This window comes from Arvicanthis niloticus, chromosome 11, assembly GCF_011762505.2.
Source record: "Arvicanthis niloticus isolate mArvNil1 chromosome 11, mArvNil1.pat.X, whole genome shotgun sequence".
NCBI lineage: Eukaryota > Metazoa > Chordata > Mammalia > Rodentia > Muridae > Arvicanthis > Arvicanthis niloticus.
The window spans coordinates 60521714-60545878 of record NC_047668.1 but is presented as its reverse complement, the minus strand read 5'-3'; the positions used below and the strand labels follow the sequence as shown (position 1 = coordinate 60545878).

General features: G+C 39.5%; 1 protein-coding gene across 12 annotated transcripts in view; it reads right to left on the bottom strand.

The window, feature by feature from the left end:
- Nucleotides 1–4009: 4009 nt before the first annotated feature.
- Nucleotides 4010–24165, bottom strand: part of Birc6 (baculoviral IAP repeat containing 6) — a 174909-nt gene continuing 154753 nt past the window's right edge. For 11 of the 12 annotated variants that reach the window (XM_076942275.1, XM_076942278.1, XM_076942279.1 and 8 more), the window contains 8 exons: nt 17597–17742; nt 16294–16404; nt 15446–15663; nt 14318–14479; nt 12374–12451; nt 10992–11180; nt 9861–9995; nt 4010–5172 (listed from right to left, as the gene is read on the bottom strand). In XM_076942275.1, coding sequence (XP_076798390.1) covers nt 4993–5172; nt 9861–9995; nt 10992–11180; nt 12374–12451; nt 14318–14479; nt 15446–15663; nt 16294–16404; nt 17597–17742 — 1219 coding nt within the window. In that variant the 3' untranslated portion in view covers nt 4010–4992. Of the gene's footprint in view, nt 5173–9860; nt 9996–10991; nt 11181–12373; nt 12452–14317; nt 14480–15445; nt 15664–16293; nt 16405–17596; nt 17743–20508; nt 20682–24165 lie in introns of those variants that run through there. The other variant, XR_013113309.1, reaches the window with a different exon arrangement.

Below are 24165 nucleotides of genomic sequence, written 5' to 3'. Positions count from 1 at the left end.
TGGCTCTGAAGGCATCTGGATGCATATGCACACCATCTAATAAAATATGCCAGACACACACAGACATCTAATAAAAAAATAAATCTTTAAAAAAAACTAAGTGTTTAAGAACATCCACATTAACCAGGCATTTTATGATAAAAAGTTTGATAACAAAAATTATATAGAGCAAAAGCACTAGACATACAAAAATTTTCACATATTATATTTTTCAGTATTTTCCGTGGTATATATTGGAGTTGAAACCAGATGAACCTGTAGCTCTACTGTGCTCTGATGTCTCCCAGACTGACGGGAGCATAGTGGTTTGGCTAGCATTTCTGCAAATGATGGGTACACTGTAGCACTGCCTGTCCATGTAACTACATACCAGAGTTATTCCTTTTCCTTTTTTAAAAGTTTTTTTTTTTGTAACACGGTTTCTTGGTGTAACAGTCCTGGCTATCCTGGAACTCACCCTGTAGACCAGGCTGATCTTGAACTCAGAGATGTGCCTATCTCTGTCTCCGGAGTGCAGGGATGAAAGGCGTGCGCCACCACCAGGCTCAGAGAACTCAGTCTTTTAAGATTTAGTTTTGTGCATGCATGTGCACATGCCACATGTGTAAGGTGCACACAGAGACCGGAGGAGGATGTCAGATATCCTGGAACTGGAGCTATGGGCAGTTGTGAGTCACCTGACATGGTTGCTGGGAACCAAAGTCATGTCCTCTGGAAGCAGAGCAGGTGCTTCAATGAGCCATTTCTTCAGCCCCCTAGAGCATGGTTCTCAATGGTGTGTCAAGATTCCCTGAGTTTGCATGTCATGCATATCAGATGTTTACATTATGATCCACAACAGTAGCAAAATTAGTTAGAAAGTAACAACAAAATAATTTTATGGTTTGGGTAACCACAACATGAGGTATTAGATGGTCACAGCATCAGGAAGGTTAAAACCACCGGTCCTTTGCATTTGGGCAAAGTGTAGAGTATGGTAAAAAAATGTATCTGTAGAAATGTATCAGGTAAGTTAGCATGGGCTCAGGGAATAAACCCAGCTCCAGCCCAAACAAGCTCTAAGTGAATGAGCATTACCCAAATCATGGCTCACAGGTCACTACCACTTTGTTTGCTTATTTTGTAGGTGGCAGCGCTGAACCTTGTATATGCTAAAGGTCCTCTACCACTGACCGCTACCCCATCTTCCTGCCTCTTAAAAAGAATTAGCCTAACAGAAGAGACAGCCAAAAACCACAAACGGCATGAGGCACATTAACTAGAATATCTCCCCTCAGTTAATCGTATCCCACATAAACCAGCCTATAACAATGACCAAAAAAATATTTATTTTCTATATTTATATATCTTCATTAGCCTGGTGGAAGGTTTTGATTTGAATGCTAGAAAATTTTGATTTTGTTCTTGCTACTTTATATTTTAATTTTATATGTATACATGTTAGCCTGCATGTAAGTATATACACCATGTATGCCTATGGAGGACAGAAGAGAGTTAAAAGATAGCTGTGAGCCACCAGGTAGGTGCCGAGAATCAAACCCTGGTCCTCTCTGCAAGAGCAACAAGTGCTCTTAAGTACTCTACTGTTTCAAGCCCCTTAGAGAGGACTGTGAATAGTTTAAAGCAAAACAAGGCAGGGGATTTTCCAGACCTCTTTGCTGCAGACAGCTACTCCTCAACAACTTTTTCTTGCCATTAAAAACTTAAAATTATGAAGAACAAACTATTCCTTTGGGGCTGGGATATATGGTGGAGCCCTGGTTCAGAGCGGGTGCCTTGGTGGGTAGATGGGGGGCACACAACAGGGAAAGACACAACCTCTGAAGAAATAATTTCAGATCATAAACATACTACTTTAAACTACCACCATCCACGTTCCTCAAAGGTCTTCATACACTCTTGGAACCAGACAGTTTGTTGTTTTGCTCTGCCCCTCCACCCTACTTTCTCAGCTCAAAAATGGAATTCGTTCTCAACAAATATATGCCTTTCTCCAGGCTGTCAAGTACCTTCTCCTGTCCACCTTTTGTGCCTGAGGTGATTATCTACCACAATGACTCTGGAGCCAAAGCAGTGGGCAGAATACTATGACCTTGCTTCCCCAGCCGAAGCAGCCTGAGAGCTTTCCAAATTATTCAGGCTGCTGAATAGGCCAGACAGCAGCTACTTCTCCAGCATCGGTCTGCAACACCCATTGTCTTCGAGCTCTTGAGTACTCAGGATGTCTTCTTCTAGGAAGCCCTTCCTGCTCACATCACTTCAATACCGATCAGTATTAGTCCTAAATGACTCTCCTCCATGGTCCCAACAGAATCTTATAAATAACTCTCCAAAGACTAAATGCACTGTTTTCACGCCTGCTGTTCACTCCTTGAGTGCAGGAACCTTACACAAAGCTCCTGGCTGGGTCTGGGTCCCACATACACTTCTCTCAATGTAATCAGTTTCCAATTATTTAAACATCTGATATGCCTGCACGGATCACAGGAAGAGGTGATTCTTTCCATCCGCCATTTTAGATTCAAACTCAGGTTGTCAGGCTTGTCAGCAAGCACTTTTACCCACTGAGCCATCCATCTCACCTGCAGCCTGTGCCTTCTGGTGTTTGTAAATCATTTATTGGCTCTGATAATGTTGCTTTCTAACACTTTCCCATTTTTAACAGTGAGGGGTGATGAAAAAAATGGACTTGACAGTAGCTTTTATCATTCATGGCAAATTAGAATGGGATCCTAACCAAGGGAAACACACACACACACAGTTTTACTTTCTTTGTGTTCCACATGCACACACTGTGAGGTCAGAGGCAGTTCTTGTCTTTTTTTCCCCCTCATGTCGGGGTTTCTCTGTGTAGCCCTGGCTGTCCCAGAGCTAAGTAGACCAAGTTGGTCTCTAACTCAGAGGCCTGAGTGCTGCGATTAAAGGTGTTACTTTTTAAGTCAGGGTCTTATTCTTTGGGCAGCTTTGTCATATACACTGGACTAGCCAACCTGCCACCTTCAGGGTGACTCTTCACCTCCCATCTCGCCATAGGAGTCTGGATATTAAAGATGCAGGCCACTGTATCCAGCCTTGTTCTTTTAGAAACTGTTCGAACCACTTTTACTAATTTGTGTGAGGTGGGAGATGCGAGTGGAGGATGGAGGAGAACTTGGATGAATTGATTTTTTTCCTTCTATCTGGTATTGAACTTGGTTCTTCAGGCATAGACCCAAGTGGTTCTATCCATTCAGTCCTTAGACTTGTGGGTTCCTGGGATCTGGACTGATTGTCAGCCTCACTCAGCAATTGCATTCCATCCACTGAGCCCCTCCAAGTGCTTTATCTCCCCATTGCTGATAGTTTTAGATGTACATTCTATCTAGCATGTCTGCATATGACATGGGGTTTTTCTTGTCATACACTTAATTTACCACCTTGTCATTTGGATGCATCTTAGCTACACACTGTATTTTATAAACGACTGTGTTTTAGACACTGCTTTGCCCAGCTGCCTTCTGCTCATGTCTAAAGAGTTTGGGATCTCATACATGAAGGGGTATCATGCTCCTTAACTCTGTTTTCCATTTTTCTTTACATCTTCAATATTTAAAAACTTGTGATTCTTTTTCCCTACCCCAATTTTTGAGGCAGGGTCTCAGATTATATTCTCTGAGCAGACTCTCTGTACCTCAACCTCCCCAGGCAGGGATGTGTAAGGAGTCATGTAGGCTGCCACCTCTATTTAAATATTATCAACAGTCACGACAGCTCTTACTTCTTTTTCTGCTTTCTTCAGACAGGGTCTTTCTATGTAGCCTTGGCTGTGCTGGAACTTGAAGTGTAAAGATATGTTTTAGTCGCTTCTGGGATTAAAACTGTGTGCCACTATGCCCAGTTTTCAGCTTCCTTTATGATACCTGGTCTTATAAAAACTTCCTTCTTTCCCCCCCATGCTCATCTCAAAAAGTTTTCCTGTAGAAATATCACTGTACACCATGGCAACTATTTTAGAAACAAGACATACTAATTCACCTAAGTTTTTATTTATTGGCTCTAGGAAGAATTTGCACGAAAACGAGCCTGTATGGCAGGTACAGAACGTACTGTAACAGCACCAGAGAGGCCCAGCCTCCCTCCTCTACAGAGCCTCCATGTTGATACATACATGTGACTTCAGGAACAAAACCACACAGTCCAGGAAAAAGAGGAGCCCTTGAGGAAAACAGTTTAAAGCGACTTTTCCAATTGACCATACCTTTTCGTATATTAAATTCAAATAATGGATACATTCAGAGGCCCAAATGTTTGGCATAGAATAAAATCATGTTCATTTATTTTTTTTTCTGCATCTTAGAAGGCATAAAATTAAATATGTTGAATGTAATAAATTCATCCATACAAGTGCAAGTCTCCAGCTATAGTGCATTTTATGGCAGATTTATTACTTAAAAATGTACCAGTAAATCAAAAAAAAAAGAGAGGCTATGTCTGTTTAACTTTTATTAAAGTGTATCTAGGAAGTCTTCAGAAATCAAATATGAGCATGAAGATATGGCCAAACATAAAATCTATCAAATTCAGTGAAAAGTTGCTGACTTTAAATAGTAGTTGTAAGAATGACCAATATATATTCTTTGTTAACAACCTCTCACTCTACAGTAAAAAAAAAAAAAAAAAAAAAAAAAAAAAAAAAAGATAAACATTCAGTAAACATTCTTTCCTAAGGTAGTTTCCCTTATAGATCAGTGATTTATCCATTTCTTTGTATACACAAATTTGTTGAACATACCAATCAGTGGTTCTCACAATTGAAAAATAAAAGCACAAAAAAGTTTACACTCTTGTACAGGTAAATCAAAGATCACCTTGAATTAAACTGGATCTCCTTAAGGGCATAGTATAGTTTCAGTTTCATTACCTATTACATAATTAGTTTCTTACATACAAATATTGACATATTTGGCTTGTGCTTCGAAGCCTTTGTATCTACGAAATCCACATCAATGCAGCTCATAATTGGAAGTCACTGGGAAGGTCTTTGCTGCTGCTGGGTTTGACATGGTCGTGTGTTAGAGTCTCTTCAGCACCTACTGTAGCCCTGCACACCGGGAAGGCATCCTCAATGTCCGGATCTAAGCCTTCAGGGCAGGGAAGTTTCAGTAGCTCTTCTCGGAGCTGAGCAGTGTGGCGCTGGGTGGAGAAAATTGCTATTATCAGAAGTGTGAACACTGTGACTCTTGCATATCACTAAGACAAGAACTTGGTTTTAACATACTTCAGTATCAAGTGTACAAATATTTACTCACTATCTTCTTATGGCAGCCAGTATATCACATATTTAATGCACACAACACAGTAAACAAAACTCTTAAGAATCCCCAAACTAGCCGGGCGGTGGTGGCGCACACTTTTAATCCCAGCACTTGGGAGGCAGAGGCAGGCGGATTTCTGAGTTCGAAGGCCAGCTTGGACTACAGAGTGAGTTCCAGGACAGCCAGGGCTACACAGAGAAACCCTGTCTCGAAAAACCAAAAAGAATCCCCAAACTAGGGGCTGGAGAGATGGTTCAGAGCTTAAGAGCATGGTGTTTTTTATGAGGACCCAGGTTCAATTCCCAGCACCCACATGGTAGTTCACACCTGTCTGTAACTCAAGTTCCAGGGCTTATAACACCCACATACACATGCAGGCAAAATTCCTAAACTCAAAATCTAGATGTTGAAAAGCTCAGAGTAATATTCTATACAAGTACAAAAAACTAAACCCACATCCTCAAAAACATAGTATAGTTCCACAGAACTTGCATATGCCCTGACCCTGGTCACAGGATCAGCAATGACTTACAAACATTAATAGTTTGATACATGCATTCTTTTAAATTAAAGACAGTAATTCCTTATGTTGTCACAGATGGCAACTCTGAAAAGGACAAGTGCACAAGTTAAAGTACCCCCAGATTGGGTGTTTATTGGACAGTGCAGCACTCGTCTGGCATGTGCAAGGCTTTGGATTTGACCTTCAGTACTTGGGGTAGGAGAAGATACTACACACTATATAATACACAACCACCAAACAAAAGCCTAAACTACAAACTACAGCCCACATATACACTGCTATTTTTGCAAATGGAAACGAGTGTGTTAATACCAGGGCCCGCTGTAAACTTTGCAAGTTTCTACACTGTTTCACTTTAATGCAGAAGAAACATGAGTAATAAAAATTATCATTCAGATTTTAAATTTTAAACACATAAAAAAGAATATCAAGAGACTAAATAATTGTGTTATCACATCTTGCCTTAGAATATAAGATGCTAAGAGTGATTGGATGCTTATGAATGAAAATAGCACATTGAAGTTTTTCAAAAGAGAACGTTTTTGATGAATAATGAGGAAACTAGCTGACTTTGAAAATTCAGTAATTTAAAAACATTGATTTTTGGCGTGTATTTGTATAGGCATGTGCACATGAGAAGACTTAAGACAACTTGCAGCAGTCAGTCTTTTCCTTTGCCCCATGTGGGTCTCAGGGATCAAACTCAGGTCATCAGGAATGGTGACACATGCCTTTAGTCACTCAGTGATCTGGATGCAGTTTTCACAGAACAATCTTTACACATATAAGATGCTCTGGTAATCACGAACAAAACAAGGGCAGGGAGCACAATACAAATACTGTAGCTAGTGTGGAGCCTGAGTATTAGTTGAAGGGGTAACAGACAGAGAACGGTTGAGACAATCATACACTATCAGCCACTTACACGGGTTTGGAGCATATTGCCACACTTGAAACTTAAAAACTCTCCAGCACTGATTTCCTTTCCATTGTGATAAGAACCCTGACTAAGGAAGAAGAAACATCTCACTGTTACGAGGACTTGGGAGTGGTGGGATACGATAACTCTTATTGGGAATTCAAGCTGTCTTACGTCCTTCCTTGACTAGCCTTCTTCAGCAAAAATGTAGTTGAAAGAATAAAAATCTTCACTAGTTTGGAAAGAAAGGACTTCTAAGTCAGAGTGACAGAAAAATAACACAGTAGTTTGTCATAGGAGCTCATGCTCTTAAGTCTGGCACTGGGGAGATAGAGGAAGGCAGATCTGAGGTTGAGGGCATCTCGGTATACATAGTTACATTCAGGCCAGCCATGAGTACAGAGTGAGACCCTGTCTCACAAACAAAAATAAAAAACAACCTTCAAAATAATACAATAAGATAACTTTAGGTAAAAGCCAACACTGAAATGACAGAACAGAGCAGCGGACCCAGCTAGACTGCAGGCTGTGAGGGTGTGTGTGAGCAAAGCTGCGGCTGGGAACCTATCCAGGGAGTATCAACCTGTGTGCGCCGAAGAAGGAAAGGGGGGAACATGGTGCACACTGAAGAGGATAAGCAGGCCCTTCCGATGGGAAGACTGAAGGGTCTCCCACTAACCACATGAACTAGATGAAGGGAGTTAAGCAATATCCACATATCTGAGAGAAAAGGGCAGTCTGGAAATTAAGTGTAGAAAGCTGAAGAATCTATCTGAAGGAAGGTACAGCCCTGCTCTCGATGTTTAATGAGGGCACCTAGAAGAAACCATTAGTAACACAAGTCAGGAGATGATGAGGAAATGTGTTTGAAGAATAATCACATTTGACTGATTTTGTTTTTTGTCAACTTCATGCATGTATGAGTCCTTCTCTCCCCTCCCTCCTGTCCCTATCAAACCTGCCTCATCCCTACCAGTCCCTTTTTGAGATCCATGACTTTTAGTTTTGTTTTATGAATAATCTTTAAAGAGTAAATGTCTAGCATTTCAAGCCCAAAGACCACAAGAGAAAGGGAGGCAGAAATAAATTGGATCTCAGAAAAAAAAAAAAAAAAAAAAAAAAAAAAAAAAAAAAAAAGAAAAGAAAAGAGAATAAACAAGGACCAGGGAGAAAGAGAGCAGTTCGTGATGAACAAAAGAGGGAAGCGTTGGTTAAGTGCTGAGTGGGTGTGCTCATGAGTAACCTCAGTGTGTGTCAGGTCAAGGGAGGCTTCCAGCAGTCAAATGAGCAGAAACACAAATGGAGACGAGCTAGCAGGCATGGTGTAAGGAGAGACCCACAAATCTCTAACTGCTCTCAAGTCCTTGTTCCTGTTTGGTACAGAACACAGCCTGGTTTCCAGGAGCGAACATAACAGAACTAGCATAGATCAAGCAAAGACTTCTATCCTTAGACAGCAGCATCACTAACAAGGGTAGCTTTGAATTCCTATCCTCCTGTACAGAGATGCACAGTGCTAGGATGGAGGACATACACTACCAGTCATACCTCTAAAGCCTCCAAAATATAAAAACTCAAACTACATACAAAGAAATCACACCTGAAAAACTAGCACTCTTATTATCAGTTATTTATTTGTTTTGAGAGAGTGTCTGAAGTACTGACTATCTGGGAACCCAGCCCTCCAAGTACTGGGATTAAAGGTGTGTGCCACCACAACTGACCACCTCCATCTTTTCAAGGACTGAAAAACAAAGAGGAAAGGAGCCAGGAGGGACAAAGAACACTGCATGCACAGAAGGCAGATACCTGGCAGAGAAGGAGAGGACCAAGGACTATCTTCCATTTCCATCAGGGAATGCTCAAGTAAAAAACAACTGCCTACCTCCCACAAATCTGGCTGCTCTCACAGTGGCTATTCCCAACCAGCTATCAGAGGCTCTCCATCTTGTACCTTCTTCTTCATTCCAATACCAAAAAATAAAATTATGTGAAGCAAGAGGCATAAGGTAAGGCTAAAAGATTAAAGACAAAACTCATGTGGGCAATCTCTAGGATGTGCCAGAGACCTGGGATGAAGAGAGGCCCCAGAGGGTCTATAGGGGTGACTCTAGCTGAGGTTTCTAGCAGTGGGCATATGGATCCTGAAGTGGCTGCTTCCTGTAGCCAGGCAGGACTCCCAGTGGAAGGATAAGGACAGCAACCCACCCACAAAGCCTTCGACCCAAACTATGTCCCATCTACAAGATGCTCAGGGACAGAGATAAAGCAAAGACTGTGGGAATGGTCAACCAATGACTGTTCCAAATTGAGATCCATCCCATGGGCAAGAACTAATCCCTGATATTATTAATGATACTCCATTATGCTTGCAGACCGGAACCTAGCATAACTGTCCCCTGTCCTAGCAGCCAATAGAAAGATAAGCAGAGACTCACACCCAAATATCAGATGGAGCTCGGGAGTCTTACAGAAGAGCTGGGAGAAAGACTGAAGGACCTGAAGAGGACAGGGACTCTACAGAAAACCAACAGAGTCAACTAACCTGGACCTTGGGGGCTCCCAGAGACTGAACCACCCACAAAAGAGAGAGCACAGGCTGGATCTAGGCCTCCTGCACATATGTAGCTGATGAGCAGCTTGAACTTCATGTAGGTCCCCCAAACAACTGGGGCAGGGGCTGCCCACGAGCCTGTTGCCTACCTGCTTGTCTGTGGATCCCACATCCCTAAATGGACAGTCTTGTCTGGCCTCCGTTAGAGAGGATGTGCCTAGTCCTGCAGCAACTTGATGTGTGGGGGTGGGGGGTTTGATACCCAGAGTGACCTTCCCCTTCTAAAGGGAATGGGGGAGAACTTACATGAGGGGGTACCAGGAGGAGAGTAAGGGCTGATATTGGGTTGTAAAGTGACTAAATAAATTAAAACAAAACTAAACAAACTCCACAGACCCAATACCCTGCCAACCCCGACCTGTGTCACATCTTTGGGCTCAGGTCCTATAGCTACTTTTAATTCAAAGAAGTTCTAGTCCTCTGTCAAAGCTATTACACCCATCTATACATGTTCTGCAACAACCTTCTTCTTTGGGAATACCTGAGTCCATGACTTCACAAGTGACTCACCTTGAGAGCTGCAGCATGGTGAGACATGGTCCTGCCCACCCGCTTATCACTGCTGTACTGCTGGATGTCTGCAATCCACTCCTCACACTGGGCCATGATCTCAATTCTTTTCAAGTAAAAATGTTTGTGTATAACCTTGAAAATAAAAACAACAGAACAGAGCATGTCTACACATCAAAAAGTCAAAGCTTATGGCATTACTAAAATACAAATTTTAGACACTGCTATGTTTATCTGTCCCGAAAATGTTTTATGTGTTCTACATCATTACAAACCAGGTTCAGAACATCAGATGACACACACTGAAATACTCAATGTTTTCATGGCAAAGAATACCCAACACTGCTCAGATACTGAAGTAATCCCATCTAAACAGCATAGGACACACATACAGCAACATAAAACAAATGGAAATAAACCAGCAAGAAAAAAAAATTTCAACACACTGGCAGCAGAAAAGTTTTTGTCTTTAGAAGAGAACTCAGGGATTGAAGAGATGGCTCAGAGTATATAGCTTTTACAGAAGACCTGGGCTGAGTTGCCATCACCCATGTCAGGAGTCTCACACCCACCTGTTAAGTCAGGCTCCAAAGGATCTGATGGCTTTTCTAGGCATTTGAACTTGTGTACATACACATCCCACCCCACACAAAATTAAAAAAAAAAAAAGTCTTTAAAAGAGATTTCATAAAAATCTAATTTTTTTTAAATTTACAAATTACATTTATTTTGTATTGTAGGTATGCATGTATGCCATAGCACACATAGAGGTCAAAGGCATTAGGTTCCTTCTCTCATGTAGGTCATCTCAGGAATCCAACTCAGGTGGGCAGGCTTGGGGAAAGGGCCTTTACCACTGAGCCAGTGCTAAGTATCTACTCACCAAATATGTACCTGCACACAATCATGCCAAAGTAAAATTTAAATAAAAAGGTTCCAAGGTAAAGTCTGGTGTATTTTGGGATATGTGGTTTTAAACCTAACTAACTGCACTTTGTTATTAATGACTTTAGGATTAATTGCTAGTTTTAAGAAGTAAAGCTTAGCATACCAGATTCGGTAAATTTACCATCTATAACACTAACGACCTATCCTCAAATGTCGAGAAGGACTTAGCTTTATCTAACATACTTCTTTGAAGCACGGTGAAGGATTCCTGATCTGTTCTAGCATTGCCCATTTAACCGTTGCTTGTCGGATGTTTCCATCGTATTCTCGAGAGCTCTGTGTGCCACTGGGAGTGCCTCTAGACCGTTCGTATCCTGGTTCATTGAAGTAAGGCTCAGCTACTAATATAAGGGACTGGACGGAGACCAACACCTGAGGAATAGAGGAAAATCAAGAAGTTACTAAGAGACAGGTTTACTGCAAATAACTAAACTGCTATCCTGCTTCATCTCCAAGGAGTCTCTATAAGCATGCTTCCACAGGATCTGGTATAAAACAAAACAAACAAATAAAACCTGGTATTGGGGGCTGGAGAGAGCTGCTCTTTCTTTTAGAGGGCCCACGCTTGATTCTCAACCTATGTATGTGGTGGACATACAACATGGAGGCAAAACATCATCAAGGTAAGCTCAAGGCCAACCCAGGCTACACAGTGAACTCCAGGATGGTGCGAGTTAAAGTGCAATACCCTACCCTAAAAAATAATAGACAAACAAATTTTTCTTTCTTTCTTTCTTTCTTTCTTTCTTTCTTTCTATCTAATCTAATCTAATCTAATCTAATCTAATCTAATCTACTACACCTACCTATAGGAAGTCTCACTGTGTTGCCCTGGCTGGCCTGGAACTAGCTATATAGACCATTGATGTTCTTTCTGTTCAGGAACATGTCTCCTGTACCACAGCATTTAAGGATATCTCCTACTTTCTCTTCTATTATATTTAGTGGATATGGTTTTATGTTATGCTCCTTGATCCACTTGTCAATGAAGGAGAGTTATTTTCTTCTATTTCAAATCTGGGACTCCTCGGAGAGCTTTTACACATGATTAGTTCTATCATTTACTGTTTTAAAGTATTTTTCTCTTTTACTTACATAAATAGGATATATTACTCAATTTCTACAAAAGCAGAGAAAATTAAGTCAAATTATTATCACAAACCTACAATTTAAAATCCAACCTATTTTGAGAAAATAGCTTTTAGATGAGATGTTGTAGTCCCAAATATAAGTTCAAAAGTACTTCCAGCCAAGTGTGGTACATGCCTTTAGCCCCAACACCCAAGAGGAGGGGAAGGAGAACATCTGAATTTCAGGCCAACCAGTGTGACATAGTGTGACCTAGTCTCAAAAAAGCTGAAACTGAAACTAAAACATTTTACACACACACACACACACCCTTAAAATTTTAACCCAAAGACTGTTTATTTTACATCATAACTTGAGACTTGAAACTTATTTCCTGCCTTTAAAACAGTTTTCTATGCCTATTTTAGTCACTAATTCCCCTGCAACATATATAGATCTTAGTGTGTAAGTAAATCTTTCGGAGAAACTTTGTTTACTTGCAAAAAGCTTGATGTCTGAGGATTCCACTTCTCTTCTGGTCTTCCATGCCACGTATTCAGGATGCTTAAACAAACCTTAAGGAGAAAGACGTAATTTATAGCAAACTGTCTCAGCTGGAAATAAAAACATGATGCTCTCATGTCAAAGTGTATCTAAGTCTGTAAAAGCCCACTGCATCTTCGGATGTGATCCAAGCCCCTGTGGAATTACAGTTTGTTCAGAAGGAAAACTCCGCACCAGTTACATCCGTATCTGCACAATAACATCTATCTTTTTTGTTGGTTGATACAAGGCTGACTATGTAACTCAGGCTGGCCCTCAACTAGCTTTGTAGGAGAGGATGACCTTAAGTTTCTGACCCTCTTGCCTCCATTGCTCTAGTGTTAGGATAAAAGGGATGCACCACAGTACCCAGTCAATGCAGTAGTGGGGATTAAAACCAAGGCTTTGTGCATGTAAGCAAGCACACTATCAATAAACTGTGTCACTAGTCATACTTAACATATATCTTAATGAAAGATAATACTTTCCAAAAACCCAGAAACTTTTGGTGAAATGTATTTCTTTGTGGACATGTGTGGACATGCATGGGGTCAGGGGACAGCTTGAAGAGTCAGGTCTCTTCTATCACTATAAGGGTTTAGGGACTCAAACTCAGGTTGTTAGGGTTAGTCACAAGTGCTTTTACCCACTGAGCCATTTCACCAACACCACATGCATGCAGGTGCCTGCCTACTGAGGTCAAAGGGTGCCAGATCCCCAGAAACTACAGTTTCAGGCAATTGAGGCCACATGATGTGGGTCCTCCAAACTGAATCTGGATCCTCTAAGCAGAATAGCACTTAACCACTGAAACATCTCTACAGCCCCAAACATGATTTTTTCTTTTAAAGTTTTCTTTTTAAATTGTTTGTGTATGCATACATATGTGCATATTACTCAACATACATGAGGCCAGTCCATCTGATCCCAGAATGGCAAAACCCAGTAATTTTACAGTGTATATTTGTGTGGGTGAGCCATACAAGACACTTAAAATACTAAATGTCAGGATACTGGTGTCTCATTATCTTCATCCACTCAGCCCTACAGAATGAACCACTTAAGCAAAATCTTATTTTATATGTTACTTGGGATTCAGAGTCTATCAAGAAAAGCCAACATGGCTATTTCAGCTTTGCTCCAGAAAACCTGTTCTTTGTTTTTTTCAAGGAAAATAAATGGTGCCTCTGTTAAACTTTCTGCAAGGAATCTACATAACTAGTTTCAGTTTTATGATTTATCATTCCATGAGGATGAAATAATAACATCCCATGTCAGATTGTATGAAAATAAAAGTGAAAAGGAAGCCAAACCTTGGCCACATCTTTGATAAAAAGGCCATTTTTAAAAATTTGCTATTCTTACCACCAAGAATCATCTGGTTATGTGTGTGCCTGGTGCCCGCGGAGCCCAGAGGAGGGCATCAGGTCTTCTGGAAAGCAGACAGTGTTCCTGACTACTGAGCCATCTCTCCAGCCCCTACAGATTTCTTCTTATCTTCTCGGGGTTTATAAATGAGTAATATTCAGCATGGAATTTACTACTAGAATGCTACTAAACTATCCAGAGTTACATTGAAAATGATGATAATTTTTCTTTTAAATTTTCAATATAATTTTGGATAGTTCAATATAATAGCATTCTAGTAGTAAATTCTATGCTGAGTATTACTGCTTAAAAAACCAAGCCAGACACTGGCTATGCTGTATTCTGAGCAGGACTGATTCATGGAAGCTGTTCTTTTGTCCTTTTCAGTTTCTTCTCTCTTATTTTCAAGCTGATCTGTCTGCATATGGAGGAAGCTAAGAATGAAGAAAAAATATAACCACACCAACTTTTGTTTGAATCACAAACAATCTTCAGATTACTGTGTGACCTTGAAACAAAAGACACCTTACCTTGCCATCGTTGTAAAGGTTGGGATTGAAGCGTACGCTATGACCCCCAGTTGTTTCTAGGTTCACAAGGGGAGGTGAACTAGGATAATCTTGAGGAAAATACACATCAAACTCAAAGCATCCATTTGCATAGGGGGTGTCCGCTGGCCCAGTTATCAGAACCTGGTATGCACATAAACAGATTTGTGAGAATCATCCTCACGAGCACCTTAAAGAACACCGCAAGAGCTGTTAAGAGTGGAATCACAAGTTAAACACACACAAACACAGGACTAGAAAAAGGCTTCTTATTAGAATTAAGAGTGGCATGGCTGCCAGGTGGTGGTGCACTCCTTTCATACCAGCACTCGGGAGGCAGAGGCAGGCAGGGCTCTGAATTAGAGGGCAGGCTGCTCTAAAATGAATTCTTATTTGCATCAAGAAAGTTGTCCTGAATTTCAAACTTCTTTTAAAATATAAAGAACATCCTTTGTGAGAATTTTTCATCTGAGTCAATTAACAGATACAACACCACCTGCAGGTAACAGCTGCATGTGGGGGCCACATATTATAACTGATTTGCTGGAGAGGTTCTAGGCAGAAGAACTTACATGTACAGCACAGTGCTCAGGGAAATCAACAGATCACTACTTTTAGCTGTCTGAGGAGATGGACTAGTTAACTTATGAATTAAATTGTAAAGGTAAAGACATTTTCCCACTACATATCATATTAGTTTTTCTTGATACAGTTTTCTTAGACTTTAAGATATAACAGATCATAATGTTAAAACAGTTATGTTACATTGCTAGTATTTTATTCATAAAACTTATATATTCAAAACCACAGACTGCTGATAAATTTAGAGAAAAAAGCTATTTTCTGATAAGAGTACGGCACCTGGGATGACTTTATCCTGTAACTATGTCCTCCTGCTCAGCATTAAGTCCTTTGATATCAGGCCTCATGTTGTGGGGGAACAAACACATGAGCAGCGTCACCTCTGGTACTGTCTTGACATGCTGTCTCATCTGTACACCCTGAACTAACATTACATCACAGCTCCTTTATGGCCACCCTAAGTGGTCACCAGAATTTATGTTGACATTTAAGAAGTCTAGGAAGGGTGTGGCTAGAGCTGCTTTCTACCTTCATGATGTCAAGTCGCTCCTCATCACATCGTACAAAGACACTGGAAGATGATGACAGAGGCAGTGAGGTTGAAAGTGTCACCGCTTCCTGAGCCAGGCGGCGGGCTCTGGCAGCACTGTTGGCATCGTTGGCATTTTTCACCTGAGACATGTAGTGGTAATTTACTTTAAAACCCAATTTCCCATCATCATCTTCAGAAACCATTTCAAATGTATCTAAAAGGAGACAAAAGACTAAAGTGGAGAACCAGCAGGGAAACAGTTGTTATGATACCAAAGTCATAAAGAAGTCTCTAGTCTCTCTGTCCCTAATGGAAATGCTAAAGAATGCCTCCAGTATGGGGTGTAACCTAGTGCCAGAGGAGATCCCTAGCTTGCATGGGCTCCTGGGTTCAATTCCAGCACTGCAGAATGACAAAAGAAAATCATTCTTGGCATGCTCTGCAGACCTCCTCTTGTGCTTTTATTTGTGAAAGCACGTGCTGCAATCAGGATGAGAATGCTGTGACGAAACACAGACAGACTTGGCAGAAGCGTTCATGTGGGTACAGAAGGTAAAAATCAGGTCACAAACAAAACCACACACACACACACACACACACACACACACACACACACACACACACACGAGAGGGTGGAGCAGAGCAATTGTTAAGGCAGCATCTTAATGTGACACAGGCTAGTCTCACAGTCACAATTAGTGCCTCAGGCACTAGTGCAGTGGAATCCCAGGGAATTGTCACCATCCTAGCTCAAGTCTAAAATTCTCTCATTTCTTTGAAACCCCCTAGCAGCACTGCCAGAAGGGGGATGACGGCATTGTGGCAAAGAGAAACTTCTACTTACCGAACTGCAGTTTTTTCATGACAGCCACGTATTTTTCTTCAAGTGATTTTAATACTGACAGAGGTTTGGGTTTCATAGTCACCTTCTTTGAGTATTCACCCAGTTTTTTTTCTGTAATATTGCAAGATAAATAACATAAATATGCATTTTAAATGTTTTATCAGCATATGTGAACGCTGCTTCACGTGCATATAATCTGTGTTTCATCATGTTCAGTAATATATTCTGATTATATTCCCACTCAGATGAATCCCTTCTTTTCAGCCAGCCGCTCTCTACTCTTTCCTGTGCCATTATGCTGGAAAACAATCCACTTCTACATGTACGTTTGGCGTTTCAGACTTCAGCCAGCCTTCCCAGCCATCCTCCTACTTATCACCTTAGAGAAAGAGACCACAGCCATATGCACCACCATGTGCAACAGCCTCAGTTTACTGCTCCCAAACAAAATGGGGCTTTCCAATTCCAGAACTTCCAATGAGAAGAAACAATTAATTACTATATGTATGTTCTTCAGCTATTACATTTAGTCTTAGCATATATAGAAGAAATACATTCTTATTTATTTATTTATTTATTTATTTATTTAGAGACAGGGTCTCTCATCTGTAGCCCTGGCTAGCCCAGAACTTGCTACTGGTTGGCCTGAAACTCACAAAGATCCATCTGCTTTCACTTTCCAAGTGCTACGATTAAAGACATGTGCCACTACACCTAGCCAAGATGAATATTCTACAACAAGAAATACTCTTAACTAAAACCTGACAAAAGGAGGCAGAGGAAGGTGGACTTCTGAGTTTGAGGCCAACCTGGTCTACAGAGTGAGTTTCAGGACAGCCAGGGCTACACAGAGAAACCCTGTCTCAAAAAACCAAAAAAAAAAAAAAAAAAAAACCAAAAAAAAAAAAAAAAAAAACAAAAAAAAAAAACAAAAAAAAAAAAACAAAAAAAAAAACAAAAAAAAAAAAGTTGTATTTCTTTGCTGGGCAGTGGTGACGCACACCTTTAATCCCAGCACTTGGGAGGCAGAAGCAGGCATATCTCTGAGTTCGAGGACATCCTGGTCTACAGAGTTCCAGGACAGCCAGGGCTATACAGAGAAACCCTGTCTCGAAAAACCAACCAACCAACCAACCAACCAACCAACCAACCAAAACCTGACAAAAAACAAAACCTACCAGACTATTAACTTGTAAGTACAAGAACTTACCTGAAAAATGAGTAAAAAACCAGACAGTTCTCAATTACTAAATAAAACATGTTTCATGCAATGAAAAAAAAAATCAAATAAAACACTACTGGCCTTGATTTGCTTGCCGCAGATTGGTGGTGGCTGCATGGACAATCTCAGCAGTTCTCTGGATGTCTGGGACCAGGAGAGTAAGTCCTTCTGGTTCTTGATCAGGTGCATCTGGCTTAACTCCTGTTTTAACATTTTCCCTTTTAGATCTGAATTTTATTTTAAACATAGAAATAAATGCAAAAAAATTAAATTTTAAAATTGAAAATAAAAATACATGAATTCAGCAACAGAAACTAAAAATGACAGAGTATGTGCTACATTTGTCCATGTGGTGAGCAGGAAGGCTAGTCAGTCATTACTGCTTTGGAAGCCATAGATTAATGCTTAAGATAACAAAATTATAGGTGGATTGTACCTGTCTAGTTAAAAGGCAAAAAAAAAAAAAAAAAAAAAAAAAAAAAACATTACATGAATATTAAGCTAAACAACCAAATGCTTGCTATACCCTTAGAATCACACTTAGAAATACTTAACTATAAGTACCCAGAGGTAACGGAACCACTTTCACTCCTGTGGTAAACTAACAATCTTCTGTCTTATAAAGTCTTGGAATCAAAAGTACACGGCAATTTTAAAATACTACTTGTATTTCACTGAGTATGCTGATTTCTGAGAACAAAGAACTTAGTACTTCAGAGCAAAGAGCAGGACACAGTAAGTCTCCTACAAGACAACATGTGCAGCTGCTATGCAGCGTCATCACTCCTCCATCGCTCCAAAGGATCACTGTCACTCCTTCTCAGGATATAAAATGACCCAGCATTGTATCAAATTACCACAACTGCAGTGTCACAGCAAGGTTTCAGTGTACCAAACAGTGTCAGGTCAATGTAAGACTCACTAAAATCCAAAATAAAGTATTTCTTTTTCTTCTATTGCAACTCTTGACTTAATAATTAACTATAGTTAAGATCTTCAAAATAACTTATCCTTGTTAATTCAGTAGAGGTTTCAAAACAAGCAACACAGATAAATAAACACGTATGAAATCTTTTAAAGGCAAAATCTAAACTGTATGGCCTTTTTTTTTTTTTAACATAAATACCTGCCAACAAAGACTTTATCATTATATTAAAATATTTTACACTAAGTAGGCATGAAGCCACAGAGAATCTTTGCTGTTGTTTTGAGTCGAGTTTCTCTGTGTAGTGCTAGGTGTCTTAGAACTCACCCTGTAGACCAGGCTGGCCTCAAACTCAAAAGATTCACCTGCTTCTGCCTCCCTAGTGCTAGGATTAAAGGTACGTACCAATATGCCTGGCTGATAATAAATTTTTAAATTTAAAATGTTGAAGAATGTAACAATATGCCATGTAAAGACAAAAATGAATCTTATCAAAAAGACAAACCTGCTCAAAAGCAAATCCTTTCTTAACTACAGGGAGACAGTATGTAGTAAACTAAGAAGCCACACTCACAGTGAGCAGAGGCAAATGAATACAGTACAGAGGCATGTGCTCTCAACTTGGTTCCAACGTGTCAAAACTGCACATATAACAGTAGTAAACAAGTCTACTAATCACCTGGAAAGGTGACCTAACTAAAAAAGTACAATGTGTTACTGGATCATTGTCCTTGTCTTTTCTCACATGTAAGAAGTCAAGAAAAACAAATGGCTACTTTCTTTTGTCACCCAGAAAACAACTTAGCATATGTTGGGACTGTACACCACTTCAGTATCAATCTCAATGTATGTACATATACATGAACACATCTGTGTTTACCTATAAGCAGAAAACAGGCAAGGGTTTAAAGCTGAAATATCAGATACTCATACTTCTAGAGTAAACCAAAGACGTGGTGTCTTGTAATTTTGAAGTAAAATTTAGTCTACAGCTCAACAGTGATACTGGCCATTTCTTTTTTTCTTTTCTTTTCTTTCTTTCTTTCTTTTTTTTTTTTTTGCCATTTCTTAATGAAGAAATGATTCCTGTGGAAAAACTCAAATAGGTTGTGAACTTTGTGAACTGTAGCTATCTAAAGCTGTAACCAACTTTAAATGCTAAGGGTCAAGAACAGTAGAAAGGTTCTTTACAATAACTACCCCTTCGTTTACAAGGCTCTTCCCTTCCCAATTGTAAGTGATTATCATTAAGCTTAAATTAGTAAACTGCTAGGACACTGGAAAATAATCAGGAAGTGGAAAGTTATTTGAAAAAAAAAAACATTTGTCTGTAGCTTGAAAAAAAATATAGATGATACTTAAGCCTTAAGCAGCTGATCTATTACACTTAGACAAGATTTCAGGCTAATGTATTTCACTAAGCTATGAAGAAAGATGTGAAAGTAAAGCTCATTTGTCCCCTGCAGAAATGTATATATTTTTTTTTTTTGAAAAAACAACCTTCAGTGTGGAGTATGAACTACATTAAAGTGCTTTATTGTATTTACCAGCCTGACACGGAAGTTATATTGGGAAAATCACTAATTTTTAATTACTACTCCTGAGTATAAATACTGATTACTTAATTGCAATTTTTAAAAGACAATTACTGATAGGCTATTATAAGAGTATTAGCAGGATAGTTAGTTTTATGTTTTTTAGAACCAACTTTAAAAGCAGTTCAAGAATCTAGAAATTTAAGAAAATTTACATCAAGTTCATAAAGACAATTATTTCACATTGACGATAATGATAGAATCATCACAAAGGTGTATTTTAGACTTTTACACAGGTTATCCAAGACTTTTTACTTAGATAGTTGCTTTGTCAAAAACTTACATTAAAAAAAACAAAAACAAAAAAAAACCTCCAAATGATGATAGGATTTTTAAACAGAGGAAGATAAGTGCTAACTGCCTATCAGTGGTCACAACCACTCACTGTCTGACATAAGTCCCTTGTTGTTCTATACAAGTTGCAGGTTACTGTCAACCCATATGTAGGCCCAGCTCACGAAAAAAGGCCATACCTTAGCTCACATCCTGAAGTCTGTGTGAAAAGCTATTTGAGTTCAAGGCACCTAGCTGGAAGTAGGTCTCTGAGACTGACAATGGATCCCACATGGTAAGAGCAATCAGCGACGGCCGCTACCATGGCATCCGCTGCTTTGTGCATACGTTGAATCTGGTTGTGATCACTGCCCTGAAGAAATATGAGGAAGCAACTGAAGTTTCTACTATTACAAAAAATTCTCTGTACACATTTGCCTCTACGCTGTGAATTCCAAGTAAATAGCTAATAGAGGAAGGTTTGGCTCCGTGGAGAAAATCTCAACTAGGATGTGAGCAAAATGGACAAATCTGTCTCAAAACAAAAAGATTTTAAAAAACAGAAACAAAACAAAACAAAGACTTCTGGGGCCAGTAAGACTGCTTGGTTGGTAAAGGAACTGGCTTGTGCCTGCTAATCTGAGCTGCACAGTGGCGATTCACACTGTGGAAGGAAAGAATTGACTTCCTCTAGCAGATCATCATCTGAATGCCATGTTTACCATGGCACATGCACATCCACAGACAAACACAAAATAAACAAAAATGTTATATAGATTAAAAAACCCCAGACCTCAACACTGTTATACTAATGGCCTTTACTACTACTGCTGCCAAAATTAGGGCACTTCCTACTCTGAATACACTATCTCAATTATGTGGCTTTGTAATTCAGAAAGGAAACAGAACTTTAAACTGCTAGTTTCTGGATAGTGCAAAATGGAAAACTTTGTTTAATCTCCTAAAGCCAAAAGCTGAAATAGTTGAAATAAGCATTTAAAAAGCACAACCATGTGAAGAAGTTGCCTGAAAGGTGCAGAACTACTGGAAACTAGTACCTACATTATCCATGAAACAATTACTACACTGTACTCCTTTCCTAAATGTAGAGCCCTCTGCCAACAATTATAGTTTAAAGCAAATTGAGATTAAAAGTAAATAAGGGGGAGGGGTTGTAAATAAGATTCAAAGAAAATTACTTCAGAATTGTTGGCTTCCAATGTCTCCAGAAAGCATCAAAGTAATTGGTAAAACATGTCTACAAGTGAGGAAAGTACCTTTGTCAGATATGTCCCATGATTAATTTAAAATCTAGGGTTTTTTTTTGTTTTGTTTTGTTTTTCTAGACAGGGCTTCTCTCACTCTGTAGACCAGGCTGGCCTCAAACTCAGAAATCCACCTGCCTCTGCCTCCCAAGTGTTGGGATTAAAGGCGTGCACCACCACTGCCCAGCTAAAATCTAAGTTTTAACAATACTTCTTTTTTTAGTTTTACTTAAACTCTCTCTAATTTAAAGTGCCAGCTTAATTTTTAATGATTTTAAATTACTGTGGGGGAGGGATCAGCTTCCCCGCCGTGGGAAGACTGCATGAGCACCACTTGGAGGCACCTAAAGCACAGGCACAAGGAGCCTTGCTTCTCTCTACACTAAGTTACAGTCACTTTAGCTTCAAAATAGTAGGTAAGTCCTGAAAATCACCAGATACAGTAACTGCCAAATGGAGGTGCCACAAGTCACACTTCACCAGCTTACCAGGGGACAACCTAACTTAACCAAAAAGAAATACTAGGGTTCTCGATTTAGCTCATGGAGGCAAGGGCTCGGGGTTTAGTCCTCAGCTGGAGTTGGGAGGGCAGGGAGACGAACAGAAGCTTTATTGCTTATAACACTAACTGAAAAGGCTGTCAGAGCCAGGTAGATCTCTGTGAGTTCCAGGCCAGCTTGGTCTACACAGTAAGTTCCAGGCCAGTGAGGGCTACATAGTGACACCATGTTTAAAGAGAACAAATGAACCTGCTTAAAGTCATTTTAAAAGGACTGTCTAAAGATGTGGCTTTGTCAAATGCTTTTAGATTAAGGGATCAGGACTTTCATGTTGTATGCATAAGAGGCACAGGTTCAAGAAGAGCAAGTAGGACAGTTTTCTTAATAGAAAGCTAACTCAGTAGAAGGTAGGGAATGGAAAAGCTTTGAACTCTTACAAGGTCAATGTCAGGGGAGCTTAAAATAAGAGAATCAGATTTTTTCTTTTTCAGAGAATAGGTCAAATAATTGATTTTTTTTTTTTTTTTTTAAAGGAAGTGGGGTACTTTTAACAAAATTTTGTTCAAGTGTGATGTTTTTTTTTTTTTTTTTCCTTCACTAGGAAGATCCTGTGAGACTGCTAAGAAAAGTGGAAATTAGGAATGCTTATTTGAGGACTGCCAAAGACAAGTTACATTCAGAACATCTTACACTGAATGTCACTTGTGTTCTGTTCTTATAGCAATTAAGCCAAATTTTGAATAGCAGTAAGTCTATCTCTCAGATTTTTGGTGAAGCCATGAAATCCTGAATGCTGCAGAATTATTGTTTGGCTATCAGAATACAATAGTGTCTGTTTTTATCTATATAAAACAATTCAGTTGCTCCTGCCTCTGAACAAGTGATGAAAGGTTCTCATTCAAAACAAAGGGATCCAAGATATCTTCACAGTATAGACATTGTATAGGTAACAGAATGAATCTTTACACTAGACAATTATGCTTTCATTCAAGTGGAAATAACATGTACACAGAAGCACCATGTATCAGACCATCCACCCTACAAGTTCTTTTTATTAAAGTAAAGGGACAGTGTATCTTCTTTTTTGAGAAGTGATGATAAGGTAGCAGAATGCATCACTGTGTTGCTTAGGTTGACTTTGAACTTACAAACCTCCTAACTCAGCCTCCCAAGTACCAAAATATCATCCATCCAGCTCTTCTTTTATACCTCTTCATTTGTTTTATGACTACTTCGTGTATATGTGTGCGGAACATAGTTATGCCTGGTGCCCACAGAGGCCAAAGGAGGGTGTCAAATTGACCAGAACTGGAGTTACAGATAGCTGTGAGGTGCCATGTGTGTGCTAGGAACTGAATTTTGGTGTTCTGCAAGAGCAATAAATGTTCATCCATCCATCCATCCATCCATCCATCCATCCATCCATCCATCTGTTTTCCATCTATCTATCTATCTATCTATCTATCTATCTATTTTTTTTTTTTTGAGACAAGGTTTTTCTGTATAACTCAGGCTGTCCTAGAACTCACCATATAGAACAGGGTGGCCTCTGAGAGATTTACCTGTCACTGCATTCTGAGTGTTGGGACTAAAGGTGTGAGCCACCACCACCCAGTGCAATAAATGTTCTTAACTACTGAGTTAGCTCTCCAGCCCTGAAATATTAAGTTTTAAAAATATGGTTTGGTATTCTACTAATTATGATACAACTAGAATGCAAATCTATTGAAATATGTTGCCTTTTAGTGACCTATGTAGTTCTAAATTATAAAGTCTTTAGGGAATGAAAATGAATGAATGAGTATAACAGAAAATAACAGAAAAACTATAAAATCAACATTATTTTATGTGCTGCCAAAGATTATCAACAGATACAAGCTTTTGAGATTTTTATCTTATTTATCGAATAAGTTTGTGCATATGATGTAAGGGTGAGTGAAGTCACATACATGGAGTCATTGTACTGGCCCAGGAGATGTTCTACAAATTAATTCTTAAGTTTTCTCTTCAGATGTTATAGATCTTTTTTTTTTTTTTTAAACTACAAAGGTAATTTTAAATTCAGTATGTACCTTTAAATTATTTTTATATA